At 39.5% G+C, this 21,396-nt stretch overlaps 1 protein-coding gene across 8 annotated transcripts in view; it reads right to left on the bottom strand.

Moving 5' to 3' along the window:
* The window catches only part of LOC111147283 (ADAM metallopeptidase domain 22), a 220,380-nt gene that overhangs the window by 100,756 nt on the left and 98,228 nt on the right, over nucleotides 1-21,396 (bottom strand). For all 8 annotated transcript variants that reach the window (XM_022503232.1, XM_022503234.1, XM_022503231.1 and 5 more), the window contains exon 4: nucleotides 5,397-5,463. In XM_022503232.1, the coding sequence (XP_022358940.1) occupies nucleotides 5,397-5,463 (67 nt within the window). The remainder of the gene's footprint in view (nucleotides 1-5,396; nucleotides 5,464-21,396) is intronic.

Here is a 21,396-nt window from a genome sequence, read left to right as displayed (position 1 = left end):
CCTGTCACATCATGAGCAATAAATACCAGTGGTTACTATTATTAGTATTATAATACTAATTAACTAGAGCCTATTTAACTGGCAACTAATTAAGCTTAATACTGGCAGTCTTTAGCCTCAAGACAAAAAAAAAAGCTAGCTAACAGTAAAACTGCGAACTGCATGGTTTAGACTTATTTGCTGCTACTCGTCAATCCCAGCTCACTTTGTCTTAAGAATCTAAATCTGCAGTTCATCACAGTCAAAATAAAAAGACTATGTTCCCTAGATGTTCTGATAGATTGAAGCTTAATGTTAAAATTGTTTTAGAAGTTCATATTGAACCCATAAAAGTTCTTCCAAAACTAAGGGGCAAATTTAGAATTTAATTTTTAAATGAACTGGAAATAAATGTAAGTGAAAGACGAGATTAACATGTCTTATTAAAGGAACAAAAATCTCTCTTTTTTTCCCTCCACTTAAAGCTTTTATCTTTGTAACCTTTGAAGAAAAGATTTTAATAGAACTTTAAAATCGGGATTATGTATCTATCTGACTGGAATAAAACTACCTTCAACAAGGCATAGAATGTCCTTGCGGATAATACAAATCACTATCTTAAGGGAAGATCACTGACATAGATTTCATTTTACTCTAAATATAACATTGCAGTCAACAGCAAAATTCAGACTGTGAACCACATAGGATAAACAATTGATTTGTTGAAGAAATATAAATTGCAAGGGAGAAGGAAAAAAAAGAAAGATATGGAGAAACCAACAGATTAAAAGAGACTGTTTTAAAACTCATTAACTGGCTCACTTCTCCCTCTTCCTCTGCCCACCTCTCCCCCTGCTTGTGCTTTCTCTCTCTGTCAAATAAATAAATAAAATCTTGAAAAAAAAATAAAACTCACTAAAAAAAACTTCAGATAGGCAAATTAAACTGCAGAAATACAAGCTCATGTGATAACGCAATAAGCAAAAATGAGGAAATTACAACCATTAAAGTCACAATACTATTTACAAGTCTGTAAGAGGAGGGAGGGGCTTGGGTTTGGGAAGCAGCACACAGGAGACCTGGTTGAGCTGTTTCTTGAATTGGATGGGGGTTATAGGGTACTCACCTTAGCAATTTCTGTGTCAGTGTTACATTTTACAATTTAAAAAGGTTTTAGGGGCTCCTGGGTGGCTCAGTCAGTTAAGTGTCTGCCTTTAGCTCAGGACATGATCTCAGGGCCCTGGGATCCAGCCCCCCCAACTCAGGCTCCCTGCTCAGTGGGGAGTCTGCTTCTTCCTCTGCCCCTCCCCCCTCATGCTCCTGTGCATGCTCTCTCTCTCAAATAAATAAAATTTTTTATTTGTTTTAATTTAAATATAATAAATAAAAAGGTTTGAAAAAAGATTATCGCAATCTAAAAGATTCACCAAAGTAGCTATTTCATGCAAATGTATTCCTTTTCCCACATTCATACTCACACCCTTTAATAAATGCATTGCACCTGAGTTTCACAAATAAAGGTTCCATGACACCTGAGCAGAGTCATTTACTAGATTGGTATCTAGCCATTGTTTAAATCTGGCCTAATGATTTTTTTTTTAAGATTTTAATTATTTATTTATTTGAGAGCGAAACAGAGAGAGAGAGACCACAATCAGGGTGAGGGGCAGAAGAAATCTCAAGAAGACTCCTTGCCCAAAGGGGAGCACCATGCAGAGCTCAATCCCATAACCCCAAGATCATGACCTGAGCTGAACTCATGAATCAGATGCATAACAGACAGCACTACCCAGGCATCCCGATCTGGCATAATGATTTTGATTTTGATTTTATATTATCAAAAGAAGTAGAGTTTTGTCTTGAATTCGCATACCCTTCATTTATTTCACTTCCAAAAGAAAAGCCAATTAAAAAAAAAAATTAAAAAACACAAGGTGCGCCTGGGTGGTGCCGTCTGCTCAGCGTGGGACTCTTGGTTTCACCTAAGGGTTGTGAGACTGAGCCCTATATGGGGCTCCATGCTCTGTGCACTCAGTGTGGAGTCTGCTTGAGATTCTCCCCCCTTTCCCTCTGCCCCTCCCACTCATGCTCTCTCTCATCCTCACTCTCTCTAAAATAAATAAGCCTTTAAAAAAAAAAAAAAAAAAAAAAAAAAGCATGGCCCTCTTAAGAAAGGTGTTATGGGTTTAATTTTATTCCTCTGAAATTCTTATGTTGAAGTCCTAACCCCCCAGGTACCTCAGATTATAATTATACTTGAAGATAGAGTCTTTAAAGAAGTAATTAAGTTAAAATGAGGATGTTTGAGTAGGCCCTAATCCAACATGAGGAATAGTCTGTTTTAGAAGAAAAAATCAGAGGGCTACTGGGTGGCTCAGTTGGCTAGGCATCTGCCTTTGGCTCAGGTCATGATCCCAGGGTTCTGGGATGGATCCCTGAATCCAGCTCCCTGCTCAGCGGGGAGCCTGCTTCTCCCTCTCCTTCTGCCCTTCTTCTGCTCCTGCACTCTCTCTCTCTCAAATAAATAAAAAGGAAGAAGAAGAAATTAAAGCACAGACAGACACAGAGGGAAAACCATGTAAGGCATAAGGAGAAGGCACCATCTAAAAGCCTCAGAGGAAGCCTACCCAGTTGACACCTTGATCTTGGCCTTCTAGCCTCCAAAATTGTTAAGAAAAAACATTTTTTTAAAAGAGTTTATTTATTTATTTGACAGAGAGATGGAGAGGGAGAGCACAAGTAGGCAGAGCGGCAGGGAGGGGTAGAGGGAGAAGCAGGCTCTCCACTGAGCAGGGAGCCCAATGTGGGGCTCCATCCCAGAACAGGATCATGACCTATGGTGTTGAGCCAAAGGCATGACCGTGAGCCAAAGGCAGCCATTTAACGGACTGAGCCACCTGGGAGCCCCAGAAAATACATTTCTGTTGTTTAAGCCACTCTGTGGTACTTTGTGATAGCAGCCTTAGCAAACTGATACAGAAGGTAAGAAAAAAAATTTTTTTTGAAAAGGTAGTAGAAAGAAAAGAAAGAAAAAAATATGAAATACTACAATTTTCACTCCTAATGTATAGTTAAAGAAAGGCTTAAGAAAATTCTGAGTCATTAGTAAAGAAAAGAGAACTAACAGACTCCATGTAAAAAGAAACACCCCAAAGAGCGAAGCACAGGGGCGCCTGGGTGGCTCAGTGGGTTAAGCCGCTGCCTTTGGCTCAGGTCATGATCTCAGAGTCCTGGGATCGAGCCCCACATCGGGCTCTCTGCTCTCTAGGGGAGCCTGCTTCCTCCTCTCTCTCTGCCTGCCTCTCTGCCTGCTTGTGATCTCTCTGTCAAATAAATAAATAAAATCTTTAAAAAAAAAAAAAAAAGAGCAAAGCACAAAGGGCACGACACAAGGGAACCAACAGGAAAATAACTGGCTACTAACTCAATTGATGGGGCAGGATTCAGAGCTTTCAGTGTGGTTCCTGGAAAAAACCCAGAGGAGAATTTTGAGTTAGATTTTTAAATGGATGAGAAACAAATGGAGGTGATGGGTGAGATCCAAGTGGTTTTCTTAAAGGGAGCAACGTCTTCTGGCCTTCGAGTTTGAATGAAGGGTGGATTTATTATTTCCCTGATTTAATAGGCTTGGGCGGTTAGGCAAACCATCAACTAAGAAAATGCAATTCTCAGACTAGAAAATCAGCAAAGACCGTGCAGAACATCAGAGCTCTAGGTGTTATACATACCCACGTTGCCTAACGACCTGAGTGGTGTAAGCTTTGTTGACGAAGTACAAGTTTCCTGGAAAGGATATTACTATAGCAACAGCAGATAGTTTTCTGCTAGATCTGCCCTCCATGCCTATAGATGTATTTCATTATTCCACTGACAGGTAGAAATGGAAATACATATTGAACTGTCTGTTTCTTTTCCTCTTTAATTTAACAAAGGAGTAAGATACACTCTGCATTCAGAAAAGCATCCTACAAAATAAGGAAGTGAACCAAATAAACAGGGAAGAGAAGAGAAGCCCAGAGCTTCTAAATATCAGTTATTTTTTTCTAACTCCAAACAAAATGGCACTATTCTCCTATGTCAGACCTGGGAGAGTCCTGACATCCTTTCTGCAGTAAGGCAGTGCAAATACATCAACCGACCATTCAGTCAGTCAGTCTTAACAAGTTTAGAGTAATTTTCTGAAAGGACTGTTATAATTATCATAATTAGTTCACTTGTAAAAATTAACAGATTTTAAGTCTTTATCAGAGATGTCTATACATAGAAATCTTGCTTGAAAAGCAAGATACTATAGTGCAGGTATGTATGATAGCAACTATATAAAAAATTTAAATATGTGCATAGGACAAAACAATATTAAAAGGACATACAACAAAATGAAAACAAAGGTTACCTCAGTGATGAATTTAAGGGTGATTTTTCATTTTTCCCCATTTTTTTCTATTTTTAAGTTTACTAAAATGAGTCTGTATCAAATTTATATTCAGAAAAAGAAAATGAATATAAATGGCATATAATTCTGGTAAAGCAAAACAAATAGTCTGGACACTGTTCAGAAGAAATTAAAACTTGGCTAAAACATAGTACTATATACAAGGGGCCTAAAGAAAACCCTGGGAGGGATTCAGCCTCACCTGTCCTCAGATGACATCATCAGTAGCCTGGACAAAAATAAACATTCCTATGCCTATAATTGGAAGAGGATTTTATTTACAAATTTCCTTTCAGAGCTTACCTGAAATGAACCAGTGTCCTGTGATTTCTCTCACCAGGGATTTAAAAACCCCCGGGGCTTTCCCTACAGACCTAATAGATTTTCCATTTTATCAGGGGAATGTTTTTTTCAACTGAATGTAGAGTCCTGTATCTATCCTGGAACCAAGATGTTACTTCTTATATCTCAGGGCTAACCTTAAAGGAAAATTTAGAAATCATTCTCTGTGACATATTCTAAAAAATAACCCTTCTGCTACATTAATCCCATAAAACACAACTCCAGGGGCGCCTGGGTGGCTCAGTCTGCTGAGGTCTGCCTTTGGCTTGGGTTGTGATCTCAGGGTAATGGGATCGAGCTCCACATGGGGCTCCCTGCTCAGCGGGAAGCCTGCTTCTCCCTCTTCCTCTGCCACTCTCCTTGCTTGTACTCTCTCTCTCTGATAAATAAATAAAATCTTTACCAAAAAAAAAAACCCAAAAAAACAAAAACATAACTCCAACAATTCCTAAAGCACACTAAGAATTCTTTCTCTGATAACTGAAGATTTGTATTCACAAATGGGTGACACACTTTCTTGAAAAAATATGAAATATAAAAGTCCAAGACTGTACACTTAGAAGTTTCAGTGAAAATTAAAATCAGAATCAGTATTTTAAAAATTCTCAAAAGATTTCCCCCACAGGGAGACAATTTTACTTACTTTGACTTCCACTGTCTTCCCTCCATGTTCAACATGTCTCTCTACGTATTCAGAGGACAGCAAATCACTGTAACAAACAGAAACGATGATTAAAGAGGGCCTTGAAAATGTAAATCATCTGAAAATTGACAAGTTTACACATACCAGCTTTATGATTCTTTGGCTCATATTTTAAAACAAAAATAAAACTTTATAAGTCTCTTTCTCTCTCTCTCGCTCTCATTTTCTCTCTCTCACAAACACGCACACACAGATCCTAGTACTCCTCAAAAACAATGAGCTTAATCACCTGTCATTAGCCTATTCCACTGACCTAGGTCAATGGTTCTAAGGAAACTACCCTAAGCTCACCATTATTCCTAAAACATTCTTCCCATTTTTACTTTAGCTTTTACCAAATAGTTCTGATTTACTACCATACTTTACCATTTTTAATGTGTGATATTTTAACCTAGCAAAATATTCCTTTTCATCACAAAAACATTAAAAGGGGGCAAAGAAAGGTGGAAGAAATGAGAAGGAATATGCCTTGAGCATTTTTAAGTAATCCTTTTTGAAATCTCTCCTAAACAACCTTCTTGTACAATTTAAAAATGTTTACATCTTCTTAAATATGCTTTCCTTTAATTCTACATATATGAAAAAATTCCCCCTTTAATAGTGGTACCTCAAGACACAACTTCCATAAGTCTTAATGTCTCCATATTTTTAAAGCACTAAGACATAAATAAAATTAACATCATTAAATAAAAATAATTGTGAAGCTATTAATTTCTTTTTTTTAAGATTTTATTTATTGGGGCGCCTGGGTGGCTCAGTGGGTTAAAGCCTCTGCCTTCGGCTCAGGTCGTGATCCTGGGGTCTGGGGATCGAGCCCCACATCGGGCTCTCTGCTCAGCAGGGAGCCTGCTTCCCTTCCTCTCTCTCTGCCTGCCTCTCTGCCTGCTTGTGATCTCTGTCAAATAAATAAACAAAATCTTAAAAAAAAAAAAAAGATTGTATTTATTTATTCGAGAGAGGGAGTGTGCAGCGAGAGAGTCAGCAGGAGCAGAGGATAAGGGCAGAGGGAGAGGGAGAAGCAGACTCCCCACTGAGCAGGGAGCCCCATGGGGGGCTCGATCCCAGGACCTTGGGATCATGACCCGAGCCAAAGGCAGATGCTTAACCAAATGAGCCCCAGAACTTATAAATTTCTAAGTTTATTCTGTCAATGGATATTCAGCTAACTAAAAAGTCTTTTTCACAGTGCTCTGTAGGTCACCATACTAAAATTATCCCAATCATTTAAAAAATGTGAATTTTGGGCACCTGGGTGGCTCAGTTGGTTAAGCAACTGCCTTCAGCTCAGGTTATGATTCCAGAGTCCTGGGATCAAGATCAAGTCCCACATCGGGCTCCCAGCTCTGTGGGGAGTCTACATCTCCCTCTGACCTTCTCCCTTCTCATGCTCTCTCTCACTCTCTCTCTCAAATAAACAAATAAAATCTTTTTTAAAAAATGTGAATTTCTGGGGCACCTGGATGATGCAGTAGGTTAAACATCCAACACTTGATTTAGGTCCAGTCGTGATTTCAGGGTCATGAGATTGAACCCTGTATCAGGCTCCACACTAGGTGTGGAACCTACTTAAGATTCTCTCTCTCCCTCTGTCTCCACACTCCCAACCCTGCTATTGCATGCACATGTGCTCTCTTCCTCTCTCAATCTGAGCACATAGGCCTGCCATGATAAGCACCATGCCTACACTTGCTTGAAAGGTAAACAGAATGATCAAGCATGTGTTTTATTAACAGAGGCACCATAATCAATTCCCTGCAGTATCTGATCCCTACATTACCCTTTAGGAGACCTGTAATTATAGTATAACTCTTTATTCCATATATCTTTGGAATACATTTTCCTTCTGATGTTATGGGGGAACCAGCTAGGATGCTCAAAGCTGCAAGCTGTAGAAAACACAATTAAAAGTGGCTTAAATAATTTAGTTTATTTATAGGACATTTATATCTTCTTTCTTGTTAGAAATTCCAGGACAAGTGTAATGTGAATTTGCTCCTGCAAATCTCCAGATCTGTTAGATGAATAAATTTGAAGTTTACAAAATATATGCCAACACTTGTAAGATATTTTATTTTATTTTTTAAAGATTTTATTTATTTATATGGCAGACAGAGATCACAAGCAGGCAGAGAGGCAGGCAGACAGAGAGTTGGAAGCAGGCTCCCCGCTGAGCAGAGAGCCCAGGACCCTGGGATCGTGACCTGGGCTGAAGGCAGAGGCTTTAACCCACTGAGCCACCCAGGCACCCCTACTAAGATATTTCAAATATAGACGAGTAACTAGTAAACAAAATTTTGTTAGACGTGACAGAATGCATAGGGTGGGTAAGTGTAACTAAAAAGATCATGTATGCATTACATGTTGATATAAAGGGATGGGTGACCAAATGATATCTAGGTAATAAATGTTTATGATACAATAAATACACAAAAGATACTAAATATCCAGGATATTTATACATACTATACATAAGCACTATTTATGAGGTCTTAATTCAATCACCTATTGGTGACACCCAGGGCTTCCCAACTTCCATAGTACTGACACATTGGGCCAGATAATTATTTGTCTTGGGGAGTATCTTATACACTGTAGTATGTTTAGCAGCATCCCTGGCCTCCCCCACTAGGTGTCAATAGCATCACACAGACTCATCAGTCATGACTATCAAAAATGTGTCCAGCCATTGCCAATGCAGGCTTGGGGATAAAACTGCTTTGGTTAATAAACACTGCTGACACCCATTTCTACCCCATGTATTCTTTGCCCAAAAAACACAAACAGAATTCATGACTGTTCATCTAGCTCACCGGCAATTTACAGCTCCCAACCAAGCCTACTTAATCTCTGTGTAACTCAGAACTGGGAAATGGGCATCATTAGCTTGGACTACCTTCCACCTATGGAGCTTGCCCAAACCTCAACTCGTTCTTGAGAACACATCATCAGCAGGGAAGGCAGATACAGCAGGGAGAGAAGCAGAACTTATGAACACCGTGCACTCCAGGTGTAGCTGGAGGGATCCCTTCCATCCAACTTGGACCCTCTAGTAGGGATGATAACCTAACCATTTCTTTCTTCTTGCTTCTCATCATGTCCTTCAAGTTAATTTAGCAAACCACATGACTTGAAGATTTCAATTTGGCCTGTGGGGGCTAGCTTACCTGGTAGTATACTTGTGGGCTACTACCTATTCCATCAAAATAATTTCCCACCAAACAACAGGAAAGTTCCAGAGTTAGTTGGTGTGGTGGCTCAGTATATGGATGTGAGTTCATGTTCATGGTGCTCCATCACCAGTATGGTGAGTGACCTGTCCTCTTCACTAGCTCTTGTCATAACCCTAGCATGGCTACTGCAGTTCGAAGCATCTCACGTAAATCAAAATATCCCAGGGAAGAAAAGCCCTGTACTCCTTGAATCAGTAAACTCTACACAAAAGCCCTTAGCATCCATCTTCTCAAGTATGTTTTACCAGAATTACCTTACTGGGCCTCACCAAAACAGATCCTTTGACTGGGACATTTGCTTTTGAATGATCAAGTTTTTCCATCTCCAGAGCCTTGCATGAGCATCATGAGTACGCAGAGAGAGCTGAACAATGTTAGGGGGAAAGGAGGGTGGTGGAGAGAACAGCTATTGTGCAGTCAACCAACAGTTGTCTTTCTTTTCTCCTTCTTTCCTTCCTGTCTCTCTCCTTCCGTCTTTCCTTCCTTCCTTCCTTCCTTCCTTCCTCTTTCTTTTCTTCCCATGGGGATATAAGATAGTATTTCACAAATTCTAAAGGACTTCTAACAAAAGGACTTCTAACAAAAGCATGATAGAAATCTGCCTCAAGCAAGACATGTCATTGTTCCAGCATCCACATCTCACCTGATTACCCGCATCCATACCCTACACAGGAGAGGTACCAGCCAGATATTTGCGAAGAACAGGCCCCCAACCTTGTATCAGTCTTAACTTCACAGAAGTGGGGGAGGAAACTGTCATACAAAGGCAGTGTTTACTAGCAGAACCAACTATTATTCCCTCTCTTGGGAATCTGAACAAGGGAATTCACAAAAAAAAAATCATTCAGGGAAGAGAGGCAAAAGTGAAAAATTAGCAGACACTTGAGAGACACAAAGTTGTGCCAGTGGGGAATACCAGAGGGAAAACCCCCAAATCTCTGCTGTTTAGGTCCTGGGATCCAGAAAAGCCCATCCCTGATGCTGAGTATCTCTGGGATCCTTTCTCCATCAGTCACATTAGTAAATCCCCATTATCAGAGCTAGCCTGAGTGAGATAAAAAACAATTAGGTATAATATCATTTAGAGAAGTCATAGTGGTAGTAGTAATAACAACAATAATTTTTTTTTTAAAGATTTTATTTATTTATTTGACAGAGAGAGATCACAAGTAGACAGAGAGGCAGGCCGAGAGAGAGGAAGGGAAGCAGGCTCCCTGCTGAGCAGAGAGCCCGATGCGGCACTCGATCCCAGGACCCTGAGATCATGACCTGAGCCGAAGGCAGCGGCTTAACCCACTGAGCCACCCAGGCGCCCAACAACAATAATTTTTAAAAAAACAACTTTTGAGTCTTCTAGGTTTGCAAAGTTCAAGGGAATATTTTCCTTTGAATTATAAAATCCAGGGATTAAAAGAATATGAGTCACCACATGAACGTAATTACAGCAAAGAGAACCCTCTGCTCAGGAATTATGCAGCTATTTCAATCAAGCCTCCATACCTACAAGCAGTGTTGGAAAAGGCTCCATGTAATTTAAACTAAAAACAGCCCAGGCAATTGGGTTTTGTTTGTTTGCAGTATTGTGGAAGTCTGCTAAGTATTGTTATTTTAATTATTAGGCTGAAAAACCTTCTATTTAAAATCTCACTTTTCCTCTACTGAAGCATAAAATCTTTACTACCATCTACTTAGAACCTAAGCAAATTTTTCTGAAGCCTCCTAAGGCAGAGATAATAAAAATTACCTTAAGTTCTTTTTCTTAGTTTGTCATTGTTTATTGTTAAGTAGGGATCTACTTAAATAATTTTAAGTGTAGAAAAATGGTGGATGATCTCCTTAACACTGAGAATTTTTATTTTACTGTAAACTGATAGGGCAGAATTTACTCCATGTTACCTAATGGCTTACTCAAAAGTGATGTGTGAATGCTAACTTGTGAATTTTCAAAGATGAAAGTAAAAATTATTTTCCATCAAATTCTAAAGGCCACTTGTTTTACGAAGAAAGTAAGGAGATGTTTTTGAAATTAGAAATGTATTCTGAGGCCTTTTTTTCATTCCCATGCCGTAATAAGCCTGGAGTAAGCAAAACAAACACAATGTAAACATTCTCAGCCATAATAATGGTTACTCTTTGTCTAGCAGACAACTGTCATGAATCAGAGACAGCTGGTTTAGTACAAAGATGCTGGAGTTTAAAAACAAAACTGATATTTTGATTTCCCATCTAAACTCTACCATTTAGTTGCTGTGTGATCTTGGTCTGGTTATTTAATCTCTATGACATAATTTTCCCATGTCTAAAATGGAGATAATATGAAGTTTGTAGGTATTAAACAAGAACGTGGATGAAATCCCTCCCATATCCTGATTTCAATCACCCCACCCCCATTCACCATCTCCTATCCATCTTTCCCTAAAACTGTGACTTTAACTATCTAAAATCTTTTAAACCATGAACGCTACCTACCACTTTTTCATTGTCCTTCCCTCCCTCTTGTCCCCCTAACCGAGCTTATCGTCCATGCCCTGTCAGGACAATCACTCCCTTGCATACACTCTAAACTTCACTACTCCTCTCACTCTGTGATCTCCCGTGTTCACCTGGCCAAACCACAACATTGAGAAGAGTTAACTCTTCTCATAATCAGTCTGTCCTCAAAAAGCAGAACATCCTGAATGGTGACACGATGAACTTATAACCACAATTATCAAGTGGTCCCCCTTAGCACAACACTGCCCATAAATCCACTAAATTTTCCTAGTCAATTTACTCTAAGACCTTTCCAAGCTTTTCTCCCCCAAAGTATTCCTTCACCACCACTGATGTTGATGACCTCTATTCTGTATTCACTAAGAAAATAGAAACAGAAAAAGACTACTTCATCTTCCCAACTGACACACCAAACTTCACCTCTGTTTCTGAACCAGTCTCTACAAGGATGTGTAAGAAGTGTATCAAACTCAGCATGGCTAGTGCATAACTCTCTCAGCCAATCCCAACATTAAATTCTACCTTCAAAACAGTAATACAGGGGTGCCTGGGTGGCTCAGTGGGTTTAAGCCTCTGCCTTCAGCTTGGGTCATGATCCCAGGGTCCTGGGATAGAGCCCCACATCAGGCTCTGTGCTCAGCAGGGAGCCTGCTTCCCCCTCTGTCTCTCTGCTTGCCTCTCTGCCTACTTGTGATCTGTCTGTCAAATAAATAAATAAAATCTTTAAAAAACAAAAAAACAAAACAGTAATACATTCACAGTAAAGAAAATGGGGGCACCTTCATCAAGTGATCAGTAACATGATCCATAATGGAAGAAACCAAAATCTTGTGCTCCTGAAGCAACGCACTGAGAAGGACACATCATTTACAGTATCCCCACTAAAAACACCAAAGGAAGAAACAAATGAAGAAACCTGAAACAGCACTAGATTTTCTAAAAATCGTCTCACAGTAAAGATCTAACTGAAGGTACTGCCAGTGAAATGTGACCTTGAGGTCAAGAGAAAATCAAAGGATGTCTGTAAGACCGTTTGTGAAGACCTCAGAAAGACTTAACATTGTTTTGCTTGGACTGTATCATCTATATAAAAGAGTTTCTAAGATTCTCAAAGGCCTGCCTACCAGATCCTCAGCTACACAAAAGAGTTTCTAAGAATATTAAAGGCACTGTCCCATAGCATCTTACCTCAAAGTCCAAAGTAAGGAGAGGCCTATCCCAAAAAGATATGTGGCTGTGGTTTTGTCCAATGCGGTAAATCCCAATGATTCTCACAGAACCACCAATGGAGGGGCACCTGGGTGGCTCAGTGGGTTAGGCCGCTGCCTTCGGCTCAGGTCATGATCTCAGGGTCCTGGGATCGAGTCCCGCATTGGGCTCTCTGCTTGGCGGGGAGCCTGCTTGCCTCTCTCTCTCTCTCTGCCTGCCTCTCCATCTACTTGTGATCTCTCTCTGTCAAATAAATAAATAAAATCTTAAAAAAAAAAAAAAAAAGAACCACCAATGGAACAGTCACCAGCTTGAGTCAAAATGGACAGTCAATTCAAATTTTTTAGTCAGGAAGCAGACCTAAAAAGATACTTAGATTAAGGCCTAGGCCCATTTCTTATGGAAAAGAAATGGTGACTAGAAGAGTACAGCCTCGAACCACAGGCAATGACTCCCAGGAAACAGAAAAGAGCCTTAACCTATGGATTCCCAAAACAGAAGCTGGTGACATACACCTGCTGAGTATCAGAATTTCAATGGATTGGTGAAAGCTAGGTTCCTATTTTCTCCCTTTTTAAAACAAGAGTATCTATTGCACTCATCCTGTCTTCACCACCCCTTTGTAACTTGAGCGTGTGTGGAACATCTAACTTGTCTTTTCAGGTCAAGAGTCTGTACTTGAGTCATGTCACCTAAGAATCAGATTGAACACCAGGACCTGATTCAGATGACGAGAACCTGAACCCTGAGTTTGAGCCTGACACTATAATGGAATGGGGTTTTTCAGGAGTGTTTGGAGGAATTTACTACATTTGCATTTGTGAGAAATATACATACTTCGTGGTCCAAGGATGGGCTGTGGTTAATTAAAGATGGCTACAAATTATTTGTCACTCCTCTTACAGCCAAGTGGAGACCATTTCTCTTCCCCTTGAATCTGAGCTGGCCCTGTAGCAAATATAGTGAGGCAGAAGTGATACTGTGTAACATCTGAGATTCCCAGCTTCTACTTTCACACATGTACAATTCTGCATCTTTGAATCTCTGAATCCAACCATCACGCTCTGAGGAAACCTAAGAAAGCACATAATAAGATGCCTGTAAAGAAGCACCAAGAGTCCCTAGCTGACAGCCCCAGCTAACTTCCTAGCCAATGCTGGCACCAATTTCCAACCATGTGACTGAGGCCATTCTGGATCTTCCAGATTTAACAGTGCCCCAGCTACTACTACAGGAAGCAGAACTTCCCAGTCAACCTACAGGACTGCACAAAATAATACACTAAGGCAACAGTCTGGTCATGCCTGCTTATTCTAACCATTCGGTAATTGTTAATTGTGCACAAAACTAGCATCATGTTTTCCTTGGAGCAGGCTCCAAATGAGCCCAATATAACTTACTGTGGATAATATAAATACAAAAGAATCATAAAAGTTTCAAATATGAGTATAATCCATCCAGTAAAATAGGGAAAACCTCCATCGAGTCACGATGGAAAATTAGAGATTTTGTTTCATTTCAAAGCTCTTCAGAACAGAATTAGGAAAATAGAAGATTTAAGAATTCAAATGTCGGGGTGCCTGGGTGGCTCAGTGGGTTGAGCCTCTGCTTTCGGCTCAGGTCATGATCCCAGGGTCCTGGGATCGAGCCCCACATTGGGCTCTCTGCTCAGCAGGGAGCCTACTTCCCTTCCTCTCTCTCTCTGCCTGCCTCTCTGCCTACTTGTGATCTCTGTCAAATAAATAAATAAAATCTTAAAAAAAAAAAAAAAGGAATTCAAATGTCATTATCTTATATAAGAGGTATAAGAATTTAAAAGCTTAGGGAAAAAAAAAAAAGGAAGAATGTTCTTCCATTTCTCTCCACTTTATGCATCCCTCCTCCCATTTCATCTTCTCTTTTGTTTTCTTATTCATGTAGCCAAGAATTAACCTTCCAGATCTTTTTTGAAAACAAATGTCTTTGCTGAGAATCCTCACTATAGAGAATGGATAAATGTCCTGGGTCTTCATACCAGTGAGAATTAATCATCCTTTCTTCAGCCCCAGTTTGTGCCAAAACTGTTGTCTATATCCTCAGCATGTAATAACTAGTATTTAAAATTCTTATTTTGTTTAAACTAAATTAAAGGGAAATAATAAAAATAAAAGCTTACTTAAGATCTGCCTTTTGGATGAAAGATTCATTTCGCTCCTTTCCAAATTATAAATATGAAAATTCCTTTTTGCTTATGCACATACAAGGGATTTTCTATCTACCCTGTGCCTAAGCATGAAGCTATTTTAGTTATGCTCTACCGAGGAAGTCATAATCCAATGAAAATTTTCAAGGAGCTTTCAGCGTGTATGTCAGGACTAAGGCATTTAGACCAAATGTGATTGGGTGGCAGTTGAGTTGGGCACTATTATTAATAATTCCTCTTTTTATAGACTCCTTATTCCTACTAAGGCAAAGGTTTCCAAGCAAAGCCTGGCTTTGCCCCAGAATCACAGAATTTTTGTTTTAAATGCCTGGGAACCACCCCCAACCCACCTACCAAGTCAAAGTCTCCTAGGTATCTCCTGACATACAAAAAATGTTACCAGGGCATATAAGTACAATCAAATTAAGCTACAAATATTCTAGTAATGTTCTATTAATATAACAGTGTGTTGGTATATTCTGATTATTGTGACTCATTACCTCACTGAAAGTCAAAGATACTAGAAAACACACTGCAGCAGAACAATAAAAAGGAGTCCCTGGTGAAACTTACGCCACATTATTCACAGAGGGAGACATGTTCCTCTCCATGAAAGTCAAATCAAAGACTCATTTTTTATAATAAGGAAACCGACAGACTTACTCCAAAATTTACTCAGATTTCCTATGAGCATCCTAGCAATGAAAAGTTTTGGTATTTTTTTTTTTTAAAGATTTTATTTACTCATTCGACAGAGATCACAAGTAGGCAGAGAGGCAGGCAGAGAGAGAGGAGGAAGCAGGCTCCCTGCCGAGCAGAGAGCCCAATGCGGGGCCCGATCCCAGGACCCTGAGATCATGACCTGAGCCAAAGGCAGAGGCTTTAACCCACTGAGCCACCCAGGCACCCCAAGTTTTGGTATTTTTAAAAAGTTGTAGTTCTTAGATGTTATTCAAATCAAGTATATTAATTAAAGATTCCCATTTTTATATTAATTACTTGAAAATCATACTCAACAAGGTAGAACTTGCCTCAAATTCTCTATTACTATCTGCTTAATCAGCATTTTTACCGTCTTTGTCTCTTTCCTCTCCACATCCATATGCTGGGAAAGACCACATTCCTCAGCCAAGATTCCACTGTCAGAAATAGACCCACTGCTAAAAGTGAGACTGTTCCCCACCCCGTCCTATGTGACCTCATAAGCTGGAGTCAAGTGGGAGTCTCAATTCTGCCTATTCCTAGCAAGACAGCATCTACCTACCATCAACCCACACAGCCTCATCATGGCAATATGCTCTCAAAATCATCAAGATAAACCTAATTAGGCCTATTACTCTAGTTCACGTGTGTTATCTCAGGTCTGTTAGGTTCCCAAATATTCAAGAATATTTATCATATAAAAACCTATCCAAAATAACAGTAGCATTCCTTTCTAGCAATAACAGCTATTAAATATTTGTTTCCAAAATCTATTTCTTGGAGCACCAGATCTCTAATCCCCACATGGCTCTGTCCCCGCATCCTACCACTCCCCACCTCCAGATGCCCTTTGATGATGCCCTCTAGAACTCACATATGGCTACTAGCAAAATCTCCAATCTCTTCCTTGAACACTTCCTTGACCATTCTTCCTTGAGAATCGGTTCTCCATGGCAGGAATTGCTTTTCCTGTACCCACTTACGTTGGGGGTGTACATCCTAACTAAGGGGACCCAGTGAAGAGATGGGAAGATATCCTCCACGTTTCTCATTGCCATGTCATGCCATTCTCACACATACCACTAAAAATCACCCTGTTCTGTATCTCCTATCATCAGACTACCACCAATCCTTACGGCAACTTATTAATTCCTGTCACTTTCCCTCACTCCCCAAAGATTTTAGCTTCTAGTTCATGATCACAAACTCAAACACTACTGTTGCAATTGTTGGCGATTTTGTATTTACCTAGGTGACCCTTATAATTCAGCTTCTCAGCTCCTTGACCTCATCTCCTCTAATGATCTTCTCCATTCTTTTACCTACCATATTCTCAATTCCAAGCCTCTCACCCTCTGCCTGTTCTAGTTTTCTCTTTCAATACCCATTTTAATTCTCTGACCCCCAATGAGACCCATAATCCACTGAATTTACTACCATTTCACTGTCCTTCACCTCCATCATGTCTCATGTCTTTCCTTGCTCAGCCTCAATTCAATCTTAATATTCACTACTTTGTAAATTTCCCTACATGTGATTCTCCCTTGGCCAAACCAATGCTGGTTAAAACAAGCTCTAGAGGCACCAGGCCTACTCAGTGCAACTGAAGAAGCTGAAGAACACAGTCTATCATCTTGCTGACTGTGTTCATGTTACAGTGATGAACACTAACTTCAGTGGGTCCCCTAAAACACTCTGGCAATCATTTTTTATTTCCCTAGGGCATCTACTCTCCCAACTATGCCACAATACCTTTTCATACCTTCTTTCTTTCTCTTTCAAACCTTCAAAAACTATTTTGAGAAGATGGCTTTGCTGCTTATCAAAAGATAAGTTCCAAAGAGTCCCACATCTCTGCACCTACTACCATCTTGCACTCATATGATCAGCCTTCCCTCCTGTTCTAGGGATTAGCTGTCCATGTAATTATCCCAGGTCAATCCCCCTATTCATTCACCATAATCCACCCCTTCTTGCCTACCCAGGGACAAGGCACCAGATATTACTCCCTCCTGCGTCACCAAATTCTCCCTCTCTACTAGATCTTTTCCATCACTGTATAAACTTTGTTATTTCTCCCATTTACAAAAACAAATAAAAGAATTCTCAACATCATTTCCCTGCCCAACTGTTGCTACATTTCTGTCGATTAAGCAAAACCACTTAAGAGAATTACCCATAGTCAGTATCTTCCTTTCTTACCTCTTACCTCTTGAACCCATCTAATCAGATTTTCACCACAGCATGTCACCAAAACTGCTCTTACCAAAGTCACTCACTACCTACCTCCATCTTGTTAAATCGAATGGTTGATTCAGTCTTCATCTTACCTGACCTATAAGCAGCATTTGACACAGCTGATCACCCCTCTTTTTTTTTTTTTATTTATTTGACAGAGAGAGAGAGAGAGAGAGATCACAAGTAGGCAGAGAGGCAGGCAGAGAGAGGAGGAAGCAGGCTCACCGCCGAGCAGAGAGCCCGATGTGGGGCTCGATCCCAGGACCCTGAGATCATGACCCGAGCCGAAGGCAGAGGCTTAACCCACTGAGCCATCCAGGTGCCCCCTGATCACCCCTCTTCTTTGGAAATATTTCCTTAGATTTTTCCTATCAGGCACCACACTTTTCTGGTTTTTCTCCTACTTCTCTTGCCACTTCTTCTCAATCTCCTTCTCTAGTTTCTTCCTATTTCCCCAATCTTTAAATAATGTCGTGGATCCAGGGCTCAGTCCTTGTTCCTTTTTTCTTTTTATACTCACTCCCTTGGTGAATTTATCTAATGACTTCTGTTAAATAACAAGTATATGTTGATGACCCTCAGATGTCTCCAGTTAAGAATTCTCTAGGGGCACCTGGGTGGCTCAGTGGGTTAAAGCCTCTGCCTTCTGCTCGGGTCATGATCCCAGGGTCCTGGGATCAAGCCCCGCATGGGGCTCCCACCTCAACGGGGAGCCTGCTTCCCCCTCTCTCTCTGCCTGCCTCTCTGCCTACTTGCATTTCTGTCTCTCAAATAAATAAATAAAATCTTAAAAAAAAAAAAATTCTCCTCCAAACTTCAGAATTGTATTTCTAACCACATAGTCAACATCTCTTCATTATCAAATAAGCATATCATACTTAACGATATCCAAATTTGAGTTCCTGATCTTGCTTGACAAACGTTGATCTTCCTAGTCTTCCCATTTTCGTAATAGCTACTTCATCGTTCTAGTTGGCCAAAAACCAAGGTGTGATCGCTGACTCCTCAGTTTCTCTCATATCCCATAACCAAGTGATTATGTCAACTCTGTCTTCAAAACATATCCAGAATATGATCACCTGCATTGCCACCACCCTGGTCTGAATCACCATGATATCTTGCCTAGATTATTGTAATGCTTAAGCTCTATCTGTTAGTCTGTCAGTATTTCCGTAATCATTTGTGTGACGAATACTGCAATCCCTTCTTTAGAGAGAATACAGATTAATAGGCTTTATTATCCATTGGTAATGATGGTTCATTATTGCCCTCTTTTTAAAAATTGAAATATAATTAACATAGAGTGGTATATTAGCTTCAGGTTACAATATACCGATTGGAAACTTGATCCATTACTCAAAGTTCACCATAAGAATGTAGTCACCATCTGTCATTATACAACAGTGTTACAGTATTATTGACTATATTCCCTATGCTATACTTAACATTTCCATGGCTTATTCTATAATTGGAATTTTGTACTTCTTAATCCCCTTTACCTATTTCATCCATCCTCCCACCCATCTCTCCTCTGGCAACCACCAGTTTGTTCCCTGTTTTTAAGAGTTTGGGGTTTTATTTGTTTGCTTGTTTTGTTTTTTATATTCCACATACAAGTGAAATTATATATTATTATTTGTCTTTCATTCTCTGACTTATTTCACTTAATATAATACCCTCTGGATCTATCCATGTTGTCATGAATGGCAAGATTTCTTAATTTTTTATGGCTGAGTAATATTCCACTGTAAGTATGTGCTACTTCTTCTTTATCCATTCTATTGATGGATACTTAGGATGCTGACATATCTTTCTTTTTTTTTTTTTAAGATTGATTGATTTTTTTTAAGATTTTATTTGAGAGAGAGAGAGAGAACACAAGCAAGGGGCAGGAGCAAAGGGAGAGAGAGAAGCAGATTCCCCACTGAGCAGGGAGCCCAATGCGGGACTCAATCCCAGGACCCTGGGATCATGGCCTGAGCCAAAGGGAGACGCTCAACCAAATGACCCACCCAGGGGCTTCCACATCTCGAATCATCACCCTTTTCTGAGGAAGCAATCTTTCAAAATTTAGTTAAAGTCTTAAAATGCTGATATTCTTGGTACACAAGAATCTAATGAAGGAAAATAACTATAAATACAAAAGGTATTTTGTGCCATTTAAAAAACAGTTACTACTTAAAAACCTAGTGTTCACAAGGCCACTAGGGAACCACTAGCACAAACACTGTGAATACAGAGTATTTTAAAAACTTTCAAGGAGGACAGTTAGATAGTACATACAGAATGTATATCTTTTTGAACCTGCAATTCTGTTTCTAAAAATTTAACATAAGGAAGTAATTTGTTACTGTCCACAGATGTTTAGCCATAAAGATTATCAATACAGTATCATCATGGAGAAACAGTAGAAAAGACAAGAGAAGTAATTAAATACATAGGGTACAAAAACTTACCACTGAACACTGCTAACACTAACATGTCACTGAAGATGATAAAAGATGTTCATAGTGTTCATATTTAAAGTTGCTCATAGCATATCTACTTAAGAAAAGCTTCAGGGGCACCTGGGTGCTCAGTCAGCTGAGGCTCTGACTCCTGATTTCGGCTCAGGTCATGATCTCAGGGTAATGAGACCTAGCCCAGTTTCAGGCTCCCCACTCAGCATGGAGTCTGCTTGAGATTCTCTCTCCCTCTGCCTTTGCCCCTGCCCCTGCTTATGTACTCTCTCTTCTCCTTCTCTAAATAAATATGTAAAATAAAGTAAAAAAGAAAGAAAAGCTCCAAATCTTGCAAAAGATAGAAAAGTATGTATGTATGAAGAAAAAAGAAAAAAGTACACAATAAAATGGCAGCAGGGCAAGGTGCGTAGGTGGGCCAGTCAGCTAAGCATTCAATTTTGGATTTTGGCTCAGGTCATGATCTCATTGTCATGAGATCAATCCCCAAATCGGGCTCCATGATGGGTATGGAGCCTGCTTAAGAGTCTCTCTCTCCGGCTCCTTCTGCCTCCCCCAACCCCACCCTGACTCACACATGTGCGCTCTCTCTCAAAAAATAAAAAGTAAAAAAATAAAACAAAATAAATAAATAAAAATAACAAAAAAATAAAATGGTAGCAGTGTTTACCTTGGGGTAAATAGATTATTGCTACATTAATTTTACTTGTTTTACCTCCACATATCATTGAAGAGTACCATAATATACATGTATTACATTTAAGAAACTAAAGATAAGTTATATTTATAATTTCATAAAAATAAGGAAACTAAATTTGAAATGTATTTCTCAAAGCCAAATACCCCAAAGTTACTCACAAAACAACATAAACATACAAAAACAGATGACTGGTTGGACAAATTACTTTCTATCTAATGAGTAAAAAATAATGAAGTCTACAAAACTCTACAAAAGTCTACAAAAAGGTTTAAGAACTTATATAAATTGGAAAAATGCTTCTTAAGTTAAAAAAGAAAAGCAGTATAAGAAGTTATATAGAGACAACATAACAATTACATAGATAAAACAATGCATAGGGAAAAAAAATAACTAACTGGAAGAAAATACATCTAAATGTTCAAAAAAGTTCACTTTTAAGTGGTGGAACTCAGGGTCATCGAAATTTTTCTTAGCTTATTAAACAGTTTCTTCTGGGTATTTATCACCTCATTTCTCAAAAAAATTATGCTCAGTGGCAGCTGGGTGGCTCAGTTGATTAGGCATCTGATCCTTGGTTTCAGCTCTGGTCATGATCTCATGAGTTGTGGGATCCAGCCCCAACTCAGGCTCTCCACTCAGCAGGGAGTCTGCTTGAAGATTCTCTCCCTCTGTCCCTCCCCCTACTCCTGTGCAGGCTCTCGCTCTCTCTCAGTAAGTATACAAATCT

The sequence above is a fragment of the Enhydra lutris genome, unplaced genomic scaffold (genome assembly GCF_002288905.1).
Source record: "Enhydra lutris kenyoni isolate GAN:26980312 unplaced genomic scaffold, ASM228890v2 scaffoldscaffold16, whole genome shotgun sequence".
NCBI classification, from domain to species: Eukaryota; Metazoa; Chordata; class Mammalia; order Carnivora; family Mustelidae; genus Enhydra; species Enhydra lutris.
Note: the sequence above shows the minus strand (reverse complement) of the source record. Positions and strands in the feature narration are given on the sequence as shown.